Consider the following 19,302-nt stretch of genomic DNA (forward strand, 5'->3'; position numbering starts at 1 on the left):
TGGTTAAGCAGACAGATTTTATATTCTGGGTACATAAGAAGTAATCTTCATTTGGAGGTAATTTCACCAGCACAAACGTGAAATGCCTTTGCTTCTAAAATTTGATCTATATTTTCCTTTTTTTCCTCTATTCTTTTATCATGTTAAGCAAGAACACCATGAATTAGTCCTTTTCACAATCAGTATAGTAATTATTCATAAAGAGAATTTCAATAAGGTAGGTGTCATTAGAAACTATTCTTGTCAGTTGAGTGCTGGTAACTCATGCCTTGGCTATTGTATTTTATCCTATTTAAACAGGCAGCTTTCCTCTAAAGAGATATATTTATGGGATTATTGGCAATGTATCTTTTTCTTTTCTCTTCTAATTTAGACTATAATCTTTAAAACAAAATTCTATGGGAGCAAAAGAAAAAAGAAACCCATCAAACAAAATTACCTTAAAAATAATGTTTATCCAATTTCATTTCCTTATTTTTTTCCATTTAACATTACAAATCCAAAACGTTGCAAAGAAAACAACGCTTACTAATACATCAAACAAAACAGAAATACTGAACAAAACAACTCACTTAAAAAGAAAAAGGACTATATCAACTCTACGTGGACTAAGTAAAAAGGAATCTTTTGTACTCTTTTTGTCAAACTGCAATAGATTTAAAAATATATAATAATAATAACAGAAATAGCTCCATGTGGCAGCATGGTAATCTATCAATTTTTAACACATTTGTCCCTAGGAATAGGCTTATTGGCAACTGTTTTGCTTATTTGTTACTTTTTTTAAGAGCTCAAAATCAGGAGATTAAAAGAAAAGTAAGAACAGTGTTCCTGCATACTGTAGTAGGGAAAATTCCTGTTAAAGACATATAGTACAACCAACATGGAATCACCCAGTTGTGGATTTTTTTTTTCTGTGCAGATATGAAATCCCATCAATTACTAGAAGAACTATTTCCATAATGTTTGTAAAGTGACACTGCAACAGTATCCTGCAAGTTATAAGCTAACACTGCTCCTTGAAAGAGGGCGCAGAAGTGCCACGTACAATACCCCTCATAAGGGATGTCTGCTTTAGGAGATTCGGATCATTCGATGTTCTGTTCTTCAAGGCCAACACTTTCTGGAGAAAAGGGGACAGACTGGTCAGCTTCCACTCAGTCTTCTTGCTCTTCTGCTTGGAGACCCTCACCTTAGAAGCAAAGATGGAAGTAGCAAGGGGGCCACCAAGGCACACACATTTGGTCAAGGTGCTAAGGTAAACCAGGCATGGCCAAACCCAGTATGCCCCTCACCAGAAAGAAACTTGGGATCCTGAACAAACATTTCTCCTGCTTTTGAAGATCAGTAGCACTGTTGTCCTCCATTAAAAAAAAAAAAATCCTCAATAAATAATTCATTTATGCAACTCTTTGCAGAGAAGGCAATGGCACCCCACTCCAGTACTCTTGCCTGGAAAATCCCATGGACGGAGGGGTCTGGTGGGCTGCAGTCCATGGGGTCGCTGAGGGTCGGACACGACTGAGTGACTTCACTTTCACTTTTCACTTTCATGCATTGGAGAAGGAAATGGCAACCTACTCCAGTGTTCTTGCCTGGAGAATCCCAGGGATGGGGGAGCCTGGTGGGCTGCCATCTCTGGGGTCACACAGAGTTGGACACGACTGAAGTGACTTAGCAGCAGCAGCAGCAGCAACTCTTTGAGAGTGGTAAAAAACAGAAAGCTTTTTAGATTTCTCCACACCCAGGCCCAACCTACATCCAGTCTCAGGTGCTCGTTAGTGATGTTAAGCAAGTCTCTGGCACCTTAGGTATTCCACGTCAGAAGTGAAGCACTGGGGTCCTTGAGACATTCAGCCAGCCTAGGCATAGGCTGAATCCCCCAATGGCTCAGGAGATAAAGAATCCACCTGCAATGCAGGGGACACTGGAGATGCAGGTTCGATCCCTGGGTCAGGAAGATCCCTTGGAGAAGGAAATGGCAACACACCTCTGGCACTCCTGTCTGAAAAATCCCATGGACAGAGGAGCCTGGCAGGCTACCATCCATGGGGTCGAAAAGAATCTGACTGGACTGAGTGACTCGTATGCAGGCAGACACAGGCTTCCTTCAGAAAGACCTGCCATTAGGTTGCACCCAAGACATCCTGTGAAGGGGCATAAGCAAGACTTGGTTTCTCCAAGACTGACGAACACTATAAAAAGAAAACATCAATTAGACAGTATTATTGCCTTCCGTTCTTAAAAACACGGATGTTTAAATAGGAAAAGAGAACCCCAGCATTGGAGTGGCCAGCATAGTACAAACAGCTGGAGGGAGAGCCTTAGAAGATTCAGTCCATGCAGGGAAGCACGAACCATTATTATTTCCCTTTTGGTCAAGCAAACCAGAATGGCTGTACCCTTCTTGTTTTTCACAAAATGAAGCCCCACCCAGATGTACCTTTGGCCACTGGCATAGTCTGTATTTGAAACTTTTTTGGTAGACCCACAAAACGCTAGAACCAAAATTGCTAGTCTTGAACTTACTTTGCCTGATTACTAGCTCTAGCTTCCAGCTGGAATAACATATGATATCATTGCTTCTAAGGCAAACCCAGTTTAAAACAGTTTACTTAGCCTATATATTCAACTCTCACTTTCTAATCAGATGCTTGGCACGAATTCACCCAACTCCAAAACCTGGCAATGTGCCCTCCCTGGGCAAAGGAACAAAAAGTTCATGGGTATTTTTCTATTTTCCATGTGTCTTTCTCTTTTATTATTCAAAAACATAATACCTTAATGTGATAGAAGAGAAGAACCAGATTAAAATAAAATATTCTGTGGGATAAAAGTGAAATAGAGACGTTGTATGCTTACAGAGAAATGTGTAAGTCTCATGCGGTTTCAAAAAAAAGGCTTGCTGAGGAGCAAAGCTCAAGATGAAATTCTAACCTGGATGCCAAATTTATATATGTATCAATAACAAACAAATCAGTGAAAAAACACATTTAAATGATCTCAGTGTTCACAGAGAAAGTTATCAATTTAAATGATATAAACTGAAATCTTAATTAATGAATTATGTAGACCTTATTGTGTTTTGAAAACTTTTTTATACTAATGCCTGAGAACAAGCGTGAGTGGAGTATGAGAAGAAAGTGGCCAATAGTCACTTGATGCCTTGCCGCAGGATAAATATTCCAGCACTACACAGCAGCGAAGGGCATGGCTTCAGTATCAGACATATCTGGGTTTTAACCTGGTTCTGACTCTAGTGGTAGGACCGTGGTCAAATTCATAACTTGTCCCAACCTCTGCTATACAATCCTCAAAGTTAAATCAGCAGTTCAAGAAATTTGTTTTTAAAATACTATAAATGCAGTACTCGGGTACTCAGACCAGGCCAGGAAATCCTACTTGGTCCTGTATCCCTGAAAATAGCACAGATGGTACTAAGCACTGACATCTAATCCACATTACAGAATAAACTGAACACTCATCCAAGAAACCGTTTATGCTTTGGTTTTATAACTTCACTATCTGGCAAACAGTATGTGTTCAATAGATTGTTATTATATGAAATGGAAAAGAATATTTTCTTTTGGAAAATGCGTTTGAGTTTTTGTCTTCACCATCTGGAAGTGACACCTCTCTTGGCAAGGAACTAGAGGGCAGAGCTTCCCTGGAGGAGGCAGAAAGTGATGAAGAGATGATTTATTTCTGAGGACCAGTAAAGTTTATTCTACCTACAGATGAGGCAGTGTCTCCCCAGGTGTTCTGAACTGTGAGGAGAAAGAAGAATAGAGGTCTTTTGAGTTAATGTAAGAGTCTAATTACATGAGCCCCTAAAGAACCAACATCTTAGGCTACTCAGATCTCTTTAATTACAAATGTCTTTCATCTGGAAATTTACCCATAAATTTCTGTGGAAAAAATTTTAAACTCTATTTCGTGTTTCATAAAAATAAGTTAAATCTCCTACATTATTTCCAAATAACTCAGAATCTAGGGATGTTTAAGAGTAAAAATATTAAGACACTCCATTATGGTGATCACTTTCCCATGAGATCATAAACGATCAGAATCACAAGACTCACAGCACAGACTTCGGTGATGAAAATTATAGTGAAAGATGGCCGTGTTAATTAGAATGCTTGGCCGCTATCACTGAAACTCAAAACTGCAGTGGCTTAAACAAAATAGGAATATATTTCTCACTCACATGAAGACCAGGTCAGGAGTCCAGGGCTGGTATGGTGTTTACACCATCTTCAGCGAAGCAGTTATGGTTTTTCCATCTTTCTATTAAATATCTTCAACACAGCAGCGTCCTCTCGTAATTCAAGTCAGCCACATCCTATTCTTACATTTCAACACAAAGAAAGTGTAGGAAAAGCACATACCTGTCCTTTCCCTGCACAGTCTGAAAGTGGCGCACATAATCCTACTCATTTCTCACTCAGGAGAACTTGACTGCATTAAGCTGGTAGGCTAACTGCAAATCACTGTCATTATTTTGGGTGATCACATAATATATATGTAAAAAGGTGACACTAGGTGGTGGGAACATTAAGAAGCCTCTGTCCTAAAGGCCATAGGGCAAGATATCATTTAAGACTCAGGTAAACCACTCAAATCTTTATCCATTTACTGCAAGCCAATCAAGAAATGGGAATACCAGATCACCTTACCTGTCTCCAGAGAAATCTATATGCAGGTCAAGAAGCAACAATTAGAACCAGACATGGAGAAGTGGACTGGTTCAAAATTGGGAAAGGAGTACATCAAGGCTGTATACTGTCTCCTTGCTTATTTAATTTATATGCAGAGTACATCATGTGAAATGCCAAGCTGGATGAATCACAAGCTGGAAACAAAATTGCCAGGAGAAATATCAACAACCTCAGAGATGCAGATGATACCAGTCTAATGGCAGAAAGTGAAGAGGAACTAAAGAGCTTCTTGATGAGGGTGATAGAGGAGAGTGAAAAAGCTGGCTTAAAACTCAACATTCAAAAAACTAAGATCATGGCATCTGATCTCATCACTTCATGGCAAATAGATGGGGGAAAATGGAAACAGTGACAGAATTTCTTTTCTTGGGCTCCAAAATCATTGCAGATGGTGACTGCAGCCATGAAATTAAGATGCTTGCTCCTTGGAAGGAAAGATACGACAAACCAAGAAGCATATTAAAAAGAAGAAACATCACTTTGGTGACAAAGGTCCATATGGTCAAAGCAATGGTTTTTCCAGTAGTTATGTACAGATGTGAGAGTTGGACCATGAAGAAGGTTGAGCATCAAAGAAACGATGCTTTTGAATCATAGTGCTGGAGAAGACTCTTGAGAGTCCTTGGACAGCAAGGAGATCACACCAGTCAATCTTAAAGGAAGTCAACCCTGAATACTCATTGGAAGGACTGATGCTGAAGCTCCAAAGTTTTGGAACTTCTCAGGGAAGGCTTCTCAGGGAAAAGCTATCCAGGGAAGGCTTCCCTGAGGAAATGGCATTTCAGTTTTAATCTGACCAGCCATGAGAAGAGCTGGAAAAGAACATTCTAATAAGACAGATTAACAATTGTTAAGGCCCAAAGGCTCCCTATTTGTCAGAATCAAGTTGCTTTAGCTCTAGTTTTCTTTATTTAGGCCTACTATACACGGGACAGGATGAAAGAACATGTGTGTGTTTGTGTGTGTGTGTGTGTGTGTGTGTGTGTGTGTGTGTAGGCATGCATGTGTTCACGCTTAGGAAGAAGAGATCTATGATTCTACTCCTAGGATTAATATTTAACATCTAGTAATAATGTGGAAAACTCCAAAACCAGGAAGAAAGAGAGCCTGGGGCCATACAGAGAAGAGATGAAAAACAAAACAAATGGTTACAGAAGTTGAGAGATAGCATAGCCTTTTTATTTAAAAGAATTTTTTTGTTTTCACTTGTTCTAAATAGTGTTTCTGGGTGCATATATTTCTTAAATAAAGTTAACTAATTTCAGGTATATTGTTCTAACTAACTTTTAGCTCCCAATGAGAAATTGGCAGCTGTAAATAAAATGTCTTACACATTTTATTTTAATTAAAATGAGAAGGCTGAGCACCAAAGAACTGATGATTTCAAATTGTGGTGCTGGAGAAGAGTCTTGAGAATCCCTAGGCCCACAGGGAGATCAAACCAGTCAATCCTAAAGGAAACCAACCCTGAATATTCATTGGAAGGACTGAGGCTAAAGTTGAAGCTCCAATACTTTGGCCACCTGATGCAAAGAGCTAACTCATTGGAAAAGATCCTGATGCTGGGAAAGACTGGGGGCAGGAGGCGAAGGGGGCAACAGAGGATGAGATGGTTGGATGGCATCACTGACTCAATGGACATGAGTTTGAACAAACTCCAGGAGATATTGAAGAACAGGTAAGCCTGGCGTGCTGCAGTCCATGGGGTCGCAAAGAGTCAGATACGACTTAACAACTGCACAACAACATACACAAAACAGGTTAAAAATAAGAAAATTTAATAATCAAATATTTGTATGTTAGTACCATAAATTAATATATATCTCAAATATCACACAACTTATATTTAGGGATCCAACCTAAGTCACATTCTTAAGCTATCAGGAATCCACTCATAAAAATCTTAACCTAAGGATTTGGTAGCACTAGCCAAGAGATCTTTCTCAAAGCATCTATTCCTTGGTCTGAGAGAAGTTTAGGAGAAAGTTCAGTACTGCTTCAACTATCATAATGTATTCACAGCATTGTCTAATAGTCACAAATTTGAATAAAAGAAAGACCAACTTAACTTATGAAAGGTACTACAGTGAGATAACTACTCCAAGGGACAAATCTTTCTATCATACTCATGATCGGGCTTCCCTGATAGCTCAGCTGGTAAAGAATCCACCTGCAATGCAGGAGACCCCAGTTCAATTCATGGGTCAGGAAGATCCACTGGAGAAGGGACAGGCTACCCCTCCAGTATTCCTGAGCTTCCCTTGTGGCTCAGCTGGTAACGAATCTGCCTGCAAGGCGGAAGACCTGGGTTTGATCCCTGGGCTGGGAAGAACCCCTGGGGATGGGAAGGCTACCCACTCCAGTATTCTGGCCTGGAGAATTCCATGGACTGTATAGTCCATGGGGTCACAAAGAGTTGGACACGACTGAGCAACTTTTACTTTCTTTCACTTTTCATGACCAGTGAAGGCAAGCTGCCACTCAAATGTCACAATTTTAACACCAAGACTTTGCCAAAAGAGCAGTAAGAAAGGTACCAAGTCAGACCCAAGGTCTGGGGAAATTTTCATTGACTTCTACCTTCAAAACCCAAGTTCGTTGACTCTAAGACACAACTGACTGTAACACACAGCACTATTTGATGTACCCTAGCAAGGGGGGACGGAGAAGGCAATGGCACCCCACTCCAGTACTCTTGCCTGGAAAATCCTATGGACGGAGGAGCCTGGTGGGCTGCAGTCCATGGGGTCACTAAGAGTTGGACACGACTGAGCGACTTCACTTTCACTTTTCACTTTCCTGCATTGGAGAAGGAAATGGCAACCCACTCCAGTGTTCTTGCCTGGAGAATCCCAGGGACGGGGGAGCCTGGTGGGCTGCCGTCTATGGGGTTGCACAGAGTCGGACACGACTGAAGCGACTTAGCAGCAGCAGCAAGGGGGGGAAAAATACTGCACTTAAACTGAGAAATGCCACTGATTCCAAGATGCATCCCAATTTCAGAAATGTGAAACAAAGGATTTCTTAGAATCAATAGAAATGGTAGTATTCTTCAAGCCAAATGTGCCCCTTTTCTTTTCAGCATGGAAAATGACTTTCGCTATTTTCAGCTCAGTCATAAAAAAGTTTTCTTCTGTACTATGTTCATCCCTTCCTCTCTTTGTGTACAACTCCAAAGATATAACTGATAAATCCCCATTTAACCTTTTCTCCCAAATATTTGACATTTCATTCAAAATGTCAAACCAAGCTACCAGAATAAAGAATAAGAAGGGTAGAAAAAGAAGAGGCTGCCAGTCAATGAGGGCAGATTCTGACTCTGAAAGAGCTGAGCCTCACACTGCCCTCCGCAGGCAGGACACCTCCCAAGAGGAGAAAAGAGAGCTGAGCCCATTCACTTGTCCTGAACTTGCTAACTGGATAAAACTCCCTCTCCCTAAGAAAGGAGGGAATAAAGGGTCAGAAACAGACCAAGAGCACACCTAGGAAGAACCTCTCCTTGTGGAAATCTGTGGGGGCGTGCGGTGTTTCCTCCTAATAACTTGCCTTCGCAGTTAAAAACACATATTTGGTTTCTGCCCAAAGTTCCAGGCACATAACTCCTTGTAATTTCCTGATCAACAGGGGTGCCAGGAACATCTTTGTTTCCAATATTTGGTCTTGGACCCTGATTCCTGGCACACAGAACTCCTAAATCTCCAGGAATTTCCTGGGTGATAGGAGCATCTTTTGTTCTAATGAGGGGATTACTGGTGGGCTCCTGGGTAGCTCCTGGATGGGGGCCATCACCAGAAAGGCCAAGCCAAGAGTAGAATCTCGGACTTTCAGTTACATACCCATCCCCCATCCTCCAGGGAGGGGAGAAGAGCTAGAGACTGACTTATTAATCATGCCTACAAGATGAAGCCTCCATAAAAATCCCTAGAGTATAGAATTCACAGAGCTTTTGGGCTGGTAAACACACCGTGGGCTGGGAGGATGGGATACCCCAACTCCATGGGAACAGAAGCTCCTGCTCTCAGGATCCTTTTGGACCTTACCTGAGCTCTAATGACCCAGTTAACTTAAATAAATGTTTCCTTGAGTTTTGTGAGCCATTATAACAAATTATGGAACCCAAGGAGGAAGGGGTGGGGATGGGGCATGGGAACCCTGATTGATAGTGGGTTGGTCAGAAGTATCCGAGGCCCAGACTTGAAATTGATATCTACAGTGGGGAGCAGTCTTGTGGGACTGAGCCCATAACCTGTGGGGTCTGTGCTACTCCATTTAATCAGTCATAATTGAATTACAGGACACCCTCCAGTGGGTGTGACACCCAGGAGTGAGTTGGAGGATTGTCTGGCATGGGAAAAACTCCTACACATTTGGTATCAGAAGTGTTAAGAGTAGAAAGTAAAGAAACAAGAGGTTTTCTTTTAAGCATGCTCCACAATTTTTCTTCTCAGGAAAAATCCAATGAAAAATCTCCATAAATGTCAACAACACTCTGGCCTGACTTTAGGGATCACCATTTTCTGCTTCCTCCCTCACTCTTTATGGAAATAATATTGCCAGCACTTTGCAAGTCAGGACCTCCCAGGGTGTTGGCGAAGTCAGGAACAGACCTAAAATGAGCCATTACATTTCCAAGCCTAGCCATCTGGCTGGGGGACCTAACAGAAGCACTAGAAGACTGAGAAGGTAAAACTCATCAATTTGCTATAGGACAAGCATGAGTTTGGGTGAACTCCGGGAGTTGGTGATGGACACGGAGGCCCGGCATACTGCGATTCACGGGGTCGCAAAGAGTCGGACACGACTGGGCGACTGAACTGAACTGAACTGACGCAGACATACTGTCATTTAGTTTAGTTAAACTTGATCTGTTACAGAACAGATACTCTAAAATTTAGTATCTCATAAAGAAAACTAATTCTACCTATTAAAAACTACTTTGGCAACTGACAAGACGCCATGTCTACTTTTCACTACAAAGATGAAAACGTTTAAAACTAAAGCAACGTTTACCTGGGAAATCTTGAGTGGCTCTATAAATCATTTACATTTTATTTAAAAGCCATTTTCCAAATTGGATTTTTTTTAATTTAGAAATGTAAATTGTTACCTAAAAAATAACTGGAGATAGATATTACATACATATTTATAAAGTATGCTTTTCAGAAAGCATAAACACAGATGCTTCCTCTGCTATACAGTTTGTGATTGTTTCATAACCATCATCAAGTTATGATCAATAAAATTTTTTCTTTGAAACGATTAGCATAACATCAGATATACAGTGTAGAAACAATGGCATTTAAATCTGGATTTAAAGAAAAATACTGTTAAACATTATCAAATAGTAAGTAAAAAAGATGGTAATATATTTCTATGTAACAGTCTCATTATTCCTTAATAAATTTTAATTTAGAAAAATAAAATCTAGGTGAGAATATATTAAAACCATTATTTACATAAAGTAAACTGGCAAGCATTGGCAATATTTCTGGCTCAGCTAAAAGAATAATGACTAAGACTTACTAAGCATTTACTATATGTTAAGCAGTATAACTTAGTGATACACATATGCAATCTCATTCAATCCTGATGATAACACTGTGATGTAGGTACTTTATTCCCATTTAATTGAGGAAGCTAAATCAAACTTTCTTGCTTGAATATAAAAAAATAATTCTTCATAGGCTACCAAAAGAATTCTTTATAGATTATGAATTCTTCATAGGGTTTACCATAGTAAACCCAGATGCATGTGTGTCTGCGTGCAGTCATGTGCGACTCTGCAGCCTACCAGGCACCTCGGTCCATGCGGATTTTCCAGGCAAGAATACTGGAGTTGGTTGCCATGCCCTCAGCCAGGGGATCTTCCCAACCCAGGGATCAAACCTGTATCTCTTCTGTCTCCTGAATTGGCAAGCGGGTTCTTTACCACTAGTGCCACCTGGGAAGCCCATATATATATATACATCTAAAAATTTAGACTCTGCATTAAGTGAAATTCAATACTTACGCATGACAAAAATAGCAATAACAATTACTCAGCAAAATATAATTAAGAAGAAACTTAAAAACAAAAAAATAATATTTAACAGTAAAACTTTAGAACATTTTCTTTATAGTCAGGAATAAGATGAAAACACCTACTTTCACTGCAAGTTTTAGTATGCCTGGTCAGTGCACTAAGAAAGTGCTATCACACTGGGAATGACCTAGAGGGATAGGATGGGTAGGGAAGTGGGAGGGGGTTTCAGGATGGGGAACACGTGTACACCCATGGCTGATTCATGTCAATGTATGGCAAAAACCACTACAATATTGTAAAGTAATTAGCCTCCAATTAAAATTTTTTTAAAAAAGAAAGTGCTATCACATGTGGAAAGGAAGAAATAAAACTGTTATTATTTACAGATATTACTGCCTGCAGAGGAAATACAGGAGAACCAATGACACAGAAAGAAAAAGGAAAACAAGCTCAATCCAGTGCTCTGTAACAACCTAGAGGGGTAGGATGGGGTGGGAGGTGGGAAGCTGGAGGGAGATTCAAGAGGAAGGGAACATATGTATATCATTACTGATTCGCATCGTTGTATGGCAGAAACTGACATAACATTGTAAAGCAATTATCCTCCAATGAACATTTTTTTTTAAAAAGTGGATAACAAATATAAATGCAAAATGCAAGGCTGTTGGACGTGTGATCACCAATCAAAAGTCAGGAGTATTCCAATATACCAGTTAGCACTTAGAAAATTCAACTTACATATGGTATTAGAATCATTAAAATACTCATGAAAAGTCTAGTGGTCAGTTTGGTCACAGATATTTTTTAAACTCATCAATATGCATGGCCAACAAATTTAACAATCCTCTCCAATGTATGTGCCCTAGAGACACTCTCTCACATGTAAACCAGAAGACAAGCTCCAGGATATTCATCTCATTCTTTCTAACCACACACACACACACACACAAATATGGGACAGTCTAGCTATACATCAATATGGATTGGATAAACTGTTGAATATTCATACAATTAAATCTGTATATGTCAATTTGGGTTATCTTAAAAACAGAATGCTGAGAGGGAAAAGCAGGTTGTTTAGGGATATTTACAATATGACATCACTTACATAAAAAGTAAAACCCGTAGCACAATACTCTGTATTATTTATAGAAAAATAAGTTTTTAATAAATATATAGAAACAAGGAATCAAGCTTCTGATTACCACAGGAAAGGAAAAAGGAGAATCAGAGCATGGAAAGGGTTAAGTATCAGAGATGCTTCAACTTTACCTCTAGTTTTATTTCTTTAATGGAAAAGCATATAAATATAAAAAATTACTAAATTATATTGAATCTATGTGTAAAATACATAAATATCTAGTCATAATATTTTGTGTTTCAAAATACCATATAATTTAAAAAACACATGTTTTTTAAAGTATCCCATGCAAATATTTAAACAATAATGAAAAGGCCATACCCCATGTACATATCTCTTTATAAAACTACAAAGGGAGTTTGCCTCCCTTTCATCTGTTACTAAACATCATTTTAAGCCACATGTTATCATACGTTGTAAGGATTAGAAACTATTGTCAGAAAAAGTATAAAAAGTAGCATATTCTACAGGAAAAGTAGCAAGGATTGAATAAAGATGCCATGAAGATTAAGAAAGGTCCAAATGGCATAAAATCGAGAAGAGGTTTTCAAAGTTTAGTTAAATACTCAAAAAGACATTTATCTAAGTATTGAGTGAGAAGCAAAAGACATTATTGTCAAGAGAAAAAAAAAGTAGAAAAACTAAAAAAATAGAAAAAGCTGCTACTTGCATTTTAAATTGGGGGCACTTACAGAATATGATATAGGGCACATGTCAACAATATGATTTATTACTCAGATTATAATAAATATTCAATTTTTCCCTGGAAGTAAAAACTTTAATTATTAATATCCCAAGAAGCCCCCAGAGCAACATACCTGGAGAAGGAGTCTTTCAAAAGCCAGAAAGTTGTCCCACTTGGCAGTCTGTGGGTGTTTCAGAGTTTGGACAGTGGCCAGCCCAAGCTGTAGGAGCCCACAGTGATTCCCTAGAGATTTGAGGTTGTTCTTGAAGAGCTGAATATAGGACATGAGCTGCCCCGGAGTGACTCTCCCTGGAAAAACATACAATTCATCAGCGTACCCTCTTCTGGGAGCGGTAAAAATAAAGAGGAGCGTGCCATTAATAATACTACCGCCTTGTTCAGTTGCTCAGTCGTGTCCGACTCTTTGTGACCCACGGACTACAGCACGCCAGGCTTCCCTGTTCCTCACTATCTCCCATCAGCACAAAACTTCAGAGTCAACTGCAAGCTTTCCTAAGCTTTTGTGACTCTTAAAACAACATGGTGACAACAGCAAAGTTGAAACTACCAACTGCATTTTGCAAGCAAAAAAACAGATGTTAAGTGCTCTTGCCAAAGCCATATTGTTATTAGGATTCATTTCATAACTCTGCAATACCCCATAAATGAGTTTTCAAATAAGGTCTTATGAATAAATATTTCTTGAGCTCAACGTGGAGTACCTCTGCAAGACATATGATATAGCAATCTAAGAGCCAAAAAGTCAAGGTTTCCAATTGTGTGTGTTATGTATATAAAGCAAAAGAGAAATCTGTTAGGACTATAGCTAAAACTTTATCACTGATATCAATGGGTTTATGACAACATCCTTGAGCATAAAAGCAGACTGGTGTTGGAACAAAAACGTATAGAGAACCAAAGTGGAAAAAACCCTGGAAGATGAGATATCAAAAGAAAGGGTTTCATATGGGTGACAGCACATTTACCACCATTGTCACCTAGATCTAGAAGAAGACTCTCACCTCATTAAAGACTGGAGTACCAAAAACGCAAACAAACCCTGTTGAAGATTCAGTCTTTCAGACCTCTAAGTCCAACCTTTTCCTAAATAGCACTCCTTCCATTTAGTCACTTCCCATTCTATTATGTCAGATCTCATTCCTGCCATTCATCAATGCAATGGGCAGAACCCCAGAACACCACAGTTTCTCCTCACTGGGCAAGAAGAGTGCAATGGAGCCAAACACAAATGCACGGCCAGTAAATCCTTCCTGTACATTTCAGCCACACTGTCTTCCTGGTTTACCCTCTGATGCCTAAAATCCAGGTTTGTTTGCTATGCCTACGTTGGTTAATATCTGGCAATAAAACTACCTGTATTTATTTAGCACATGCCCTCTTCTGATTTTCACAGCAACTCTATGGGATAGCAAACAAGTGAGAGTTCAGTGTCTCACACGGTGCTAAATGGCACTTGTCAATTAGTGGTTTTGCTACAGATTATAATACACAAAAAATAAAGACCTTGTCACAAGAAACTTACAAGCCTGTAATATATTCTACCTGTTTAGTGCATATTTTGAAGAGATTAAGGATTCTAAAGTGCCTTTTTGCCCACTTATACGGGGCTTCCCTGATGCTCAGTTGGTAAAGAATCCACCTGCGATGCAGGAGACCCTGGTTCAATTCCTGGATTGGCAAGGTCCACTGGAGAAGGGACAGGCCACCCACTCCTTGTGGCTCAGCTGGTGAAGAATTAACCTTTAATGAGGGAGACCTGGGTTTGATCCCTGCGTTGGGAAGATCCCCTGGAGAAGGGAAAAGCTACCCACTCCAGTATTCTGGCCTGGAGAATTCCATGGACTTGTATAGTCCATGGGGTCACAAAGAGTCAGACATAACTGAGCAACTTTCATTTTCAAACAACAACAGTTGGTGGGTTGCAGCGAGGGGCAAGAACAGTGGAAATGCATAGCACAGAGCTGAGTCTCACTAGTTTCTTTGGTCCCTTGGTAAAGCATAGTTCATTCCTGATTCTCAGCAGCAAGCTAACAATTTGCTAGCTTAAGTACTAACAGAGAAGAGCCTCATTAATCCCTTCTTTGCTTGATTTTAAGTTGGCTTGATTAAGGTATAATTTACATACAGTAAAATTCACTTTTTTCTGGTTCAGGGTGTTCTCAAAATAGTTCCATGAATTTTGACAAAAACACAGTCACAATTAAGATAGATTATTTCCTTTACTCCCCAAAGCTCCCCTTTTGTAGTCAATTCTCTTTTCCCATCCCAAGTCCTTGGGGAACACTTGTCTGTGTTTCTGTCCCATAGTTATTCCTTTCCAGAATGTTCTATAATTGGAATTATATAGCACATAGCCTTTTGAGTCTAGCTTCTTTTTACTTGAGCATAAGGTATTTGGTGTTCATTCATGTTGTTGCTTGTATCAGTAGTTTGCTCTATTTTCTTGTTGAGTAGTAATCCATTGTATGAACCATAGTTTGTTTAGACTTATCCATTCACCAGTTCATGATCATTTGGGTTGTTTCCAATTTTTAGAAATGATGAATAAAAACTTCACAAACATCTTCATATAGTATTTTATGTGCATACATGTCTGTGGACATAATGATTTCAGTTTTTTCGTAAGTAAATTTCTAGGGTTGCTGGGTCATATGCTAAATGTATGCTTAACTTTATAAGAAACTTACAAACTAATTTCCAAAGTCAGCTGTCCTACTAGTGACAAATGAGAGTTCTATTCCCTCACATCCTCAATAGCCTCGGTATTGCCAAGTATTTTGGTTTTAGTCAGTCTAATAGGTTATCTAGCAACATCTTACTGGGGTTTTAATTTGGATTTTTTAATGACTAATAATGTTGTTCATCTTTTCATGTGCCTATTTGCCACCCTATATCTTTTTTTGGTGAAGTGTCTGTTCAAATCCTTTGCTCATTTTTATTAAGGTGTTTGCTTTCTTATTATTGAGTTAAGAGTGTCATTAACTTTTATTAATCCATTGGTTCAACACATGTTTTTGTGCTAGGGACTGTTCTTACTGCTAAGCACAAGCCCATGAACAAATCAGAAAAAAGTCTGTCCTCACGGCCAACAAATAAAGAAGACAAATGACTCCCAGAATGCTCTCCTAATTAATCCAGCTCATTACATGTCACTATCTTAGGGGATGGGATCTTTTGTGCAGAGGATGAACATTTTTACACAAGAACATTTCTGACACATTAAATATATGAAAACAAATTTTCACATGAAATGGATTCAGATCTAACACTGGAGTGAGCTCCATATATTTCTTTAAACACTGTGCTGCAGTTGATGGCAGTATAGTCTCTGGACACACAGAGCTTTGTTGACCAAGAGAGATAGTCATAGAAAAATTACATGAACAATTACTTAATCATTACTGTGACAAGTACTGCTAAGGCAACAACTAAAAAGTCTTGAAACCCTGAAAGGGTCTATGTGGTACGTAACTGCCTACCTCTCCAACCCTATCTCCAGGACCTGAAGGAGAAGAAATTAAAAAGGCTCAGAATACACACAATCTATTCATAACATAACTGCCCTTTCAGTTCAGTTCAGTTCAGTCGCTCAGTCGTGTCCGACTCTTTGCGACCCCATGAATCACAGCACGCCAGGCTTCCCTGTCCATCACCCAATTGTTAATTACTAATTGTTAATCTGGAGTTCACTCAAACTCACGTCCATCGAGTCAGTGATGCCATCCAGCCATCTCATCTTCTGTCATCCCCTTTTCCTCCTGCCCCCAATCCCTCCCAGCATCAGAGTCTTTTCCAATGAGTCAACTCTTCGCATGATGTAGCCAAAGTATTGGAGTTTCAGCTTTAGCATCATTCCTTCCAGAGAACACCCAGGGCTGATCTCCTTTAGAATGGACTGGTTGGATCTCCTTGCAGTCCAAGGGACTCTCAAGAGTCTTCTCCAACACCACAGTTTAAAAGCATCAATTCTTTGGCACTCAGCTTTCTTCACAGTCCAACTCTCACATCCATACATGACCACAGGAAAAACCATAGCCTTGACTAGACGGACCTTTGTTGGCAAAGTAATGTCTCTGCTTTTGAATATGCTATCTTGGTCATAACTTTCCTTCCAAGGAGTAAGCGTCTTTTAATTTCATGGCTGCAATCACCACCTGCAGTGATTTTGGAGCCCAAAATAATAAAGTCTGACACTGTTTCCACTGTTTCCCCATCTATTTCCCATTTTTAGAGAGACCTAAAAAAATGGAAATCATCAGAGAAAGTCATCAGGTCTGTTTAGATTTCAGTTGCAATAACCATATGTTCAACTTAAAGATAAGAATGTCTTCAATTCAAAAATATAGTTAAACTTTATTCAGTTAGCATCTTCCAATCTCAGACTTGGACTCAACAACCATATTTACATAACGCTACCTTCCAACATAAAGCATGAGATCCAAAGAACAAATGGCTATATTTCATACCAGGAAATGCCAACAGAATACTACATTGTGAATTAGCAATTATCCACCCTTGCTGCTCTAGTCTCTTCCCCTCTGTGTATCTTTTTCTTACATACACAAGCCACTAACACTTCTTATACATGTCATGAAAGCAGGGGGTTTTTGGTAAAAATCCAAAACATGGTAATTTAAATTTATTAAAAGAGTACTTTACACAAATGCTTTAAAATACAGACTAGTGACATTTTTAAATATAAGTTTAATCAGAATCTTACATAAAACAAGTCAAAATTAACTGAGTATTAAAAATGTTATACAATAAGACTAATAACTTGAGAAAACATCCCAGTTCATCTCAACTAAAACTGCAAGCAACCAGGACCAGGTGTTGAAAAAGTAATAGAACATTTATTCATACCTCATATTACCAAAAAAAAAAATAAAACTTCTCAGGTAGATTTAGACAGTGACTTTAAAATGTCAACCCAAGAAGGCCTGCCAACACATTTTTTTTTCAGTCATAAAACAAGGGTTTTATATATTATATATTATCAAGACATAATATATAGCAACTCTGTGAAAAGGGACAATTTTGAAATTTGAAAACGAGTTTTCAAGTAAGAAAATCTATTAGGCTTTTTTTATATATACAGTTTTTAAGAAAGTGAAACAGACTTTTGATTTTTAGTTAAGAAAAAAACAGAAAACTTTAACAACCATTAATTCTATGTATATTTTGAAACAGCAAAATAGAATTATTGCTTGGGAGAAAGGGGACAGATTTAGAAAATAAAATGATTTAATATTTTAATATTGTCTATGATCCTTATAATATTTAATTCCATTGTATTCAAATGAATTATGGAAATTATCTTTCTATTTACTACATACATTTGATAAACTAGACTGCAGCCATGAAATTAAAAAACGCTTACTCCTTGGAAGGAAAGTTATGACCAACCTAGACAGCATATTAAAAAGCAGAGATGTTACTTTGCCAACAAAGGTCCATCTAGTCAAGGCTATGGTTTTTCCAGTGGTCATGTATGGATGTGAGAGTTGGACTGTAAAGAAAGCTGAGTGCTGAAGAATTGATGCTTTTGAACTGTGGTGTTAGAGAAGACTCTTGAGAGTCCCTTGGAATGCAAGGAGATCCAACCAGTCCATCCTAAAGGAGATCAGTCCTGGGTGTTCATTGGAAGGACTGATGTTGAAGCTGAAACTCCAATACTCTGGCCACCTGATGCGAAGAGCTGACTCATTGGAAAAGACCCTGATGCTGGGAAAGAGTGAGGGCAGGAGGAGAAGGGAACAACAGAGGATGAGATGGTTGGATGGCATCACCAACTCAATGGACGTGAGTTTGGGTAAACTCCGGGAGTTGGTGATGGACAGGGAGGCCTGGCGTGCTGCAGTCCATGGGGTCATGACTGAGTGACTGAACTGAACTGAACCTTCTGAATCTGTTTTGTGGCTTGGTAAGATATATTTAAAATATTTACACATATATGATTTTTTGTTGATTTTCTTAACAACAACAAAAAAGAGCATTCTGTCAGTGCTAGGTTTGACTTAATCCTCAAAGTGTGTCTTAATGGTAGAAAGCAACCATCAGAAATTTTGTCTAAAATAGTATATTTAGCTACTAAATGTTTTCTTAAAAAAAAAAAAAAAGTTCTATAACAAATAATAACACCGTCATGCATGTTTTTTATTCATCATTGTCTTGAAACTGTGAATGAAAACCCAGTATGTGAAATCTGAATAAACAAAGTTATGTCTTAAGACATGTATTCCCAGAATTCAAATATCAGCATTTCATTTGTCTCCTTTTTAATTACTTTTCTAATATAATAAAGGCAAAGCATATTAAAATAATGAAATATAACATGTTCTGCTAAAACTCTGGTTTATTAACCTACACACAACTGGCAAACAGGAATACTTTTAATATTACACAAAAAGTCACACCTACTCATTTGTCACTTTTCTCATTATTTTAACATCCTGTGCCACCAAATAAGAGCAGCTGAACACAAAGTAAACAAACATAGCTGAACGCTGCAAGCCATAAGAGGAACTGAGTCCTGACTGCACTCCTAGTTCTTCCTCTTAGCTCTGCTTGACCATATGCCCTGTCTCCGAAGTGCTTCCTGTTTGGCCCTCCCTGATCTTCAGTGCATTTTGCCTTTGCCTCCATAAACAAACAGCCTCAACTTCTCTTTACTTTCCCTTCCAGTGAGCTACTTTCAACTCTTTTGTTCACATGA

At 38.8% G+C, this 19,302-nt stretch overlaps 1 protein-coding gene across 1 annotated transcript in view; it reads right to left on the minus strand.

Moving 5' to 3' along the window:
- The window catches only part of SCFD2 (sec1 family domain containing 2), a 397,298-nt gene that overhangs the window by 312,992 nt on the left and 65,004 nt on the right, over window positions 1-19,302 (minus strand). Inside the window, exon 4 of the mRNA XM_070372393.1 lies at window positions 12,700-12,875. Coding sequence (XP_070228494.1) covers window positions 12,700-12,875 — 176 coding nt within the window. The remainder of the gene's footprint in view (window positions 1-12,699; window positions 12,876-19,302) is intronic.

The sequence above is a fragment of the Bos mutus genome, chromosome 6 (assembly GCF_027580195.1).
Source record: "Bos mutus isolate GX-2022 chromosome 6, NWIPB_WYAK_1.1, whole genome shotgun sequence".
Lineage (NCBI taxonomy): Eukaryota > Metazoa > Chordata > Mammalia > Artiodactyla > Bovidae > Bos > Bos mutus.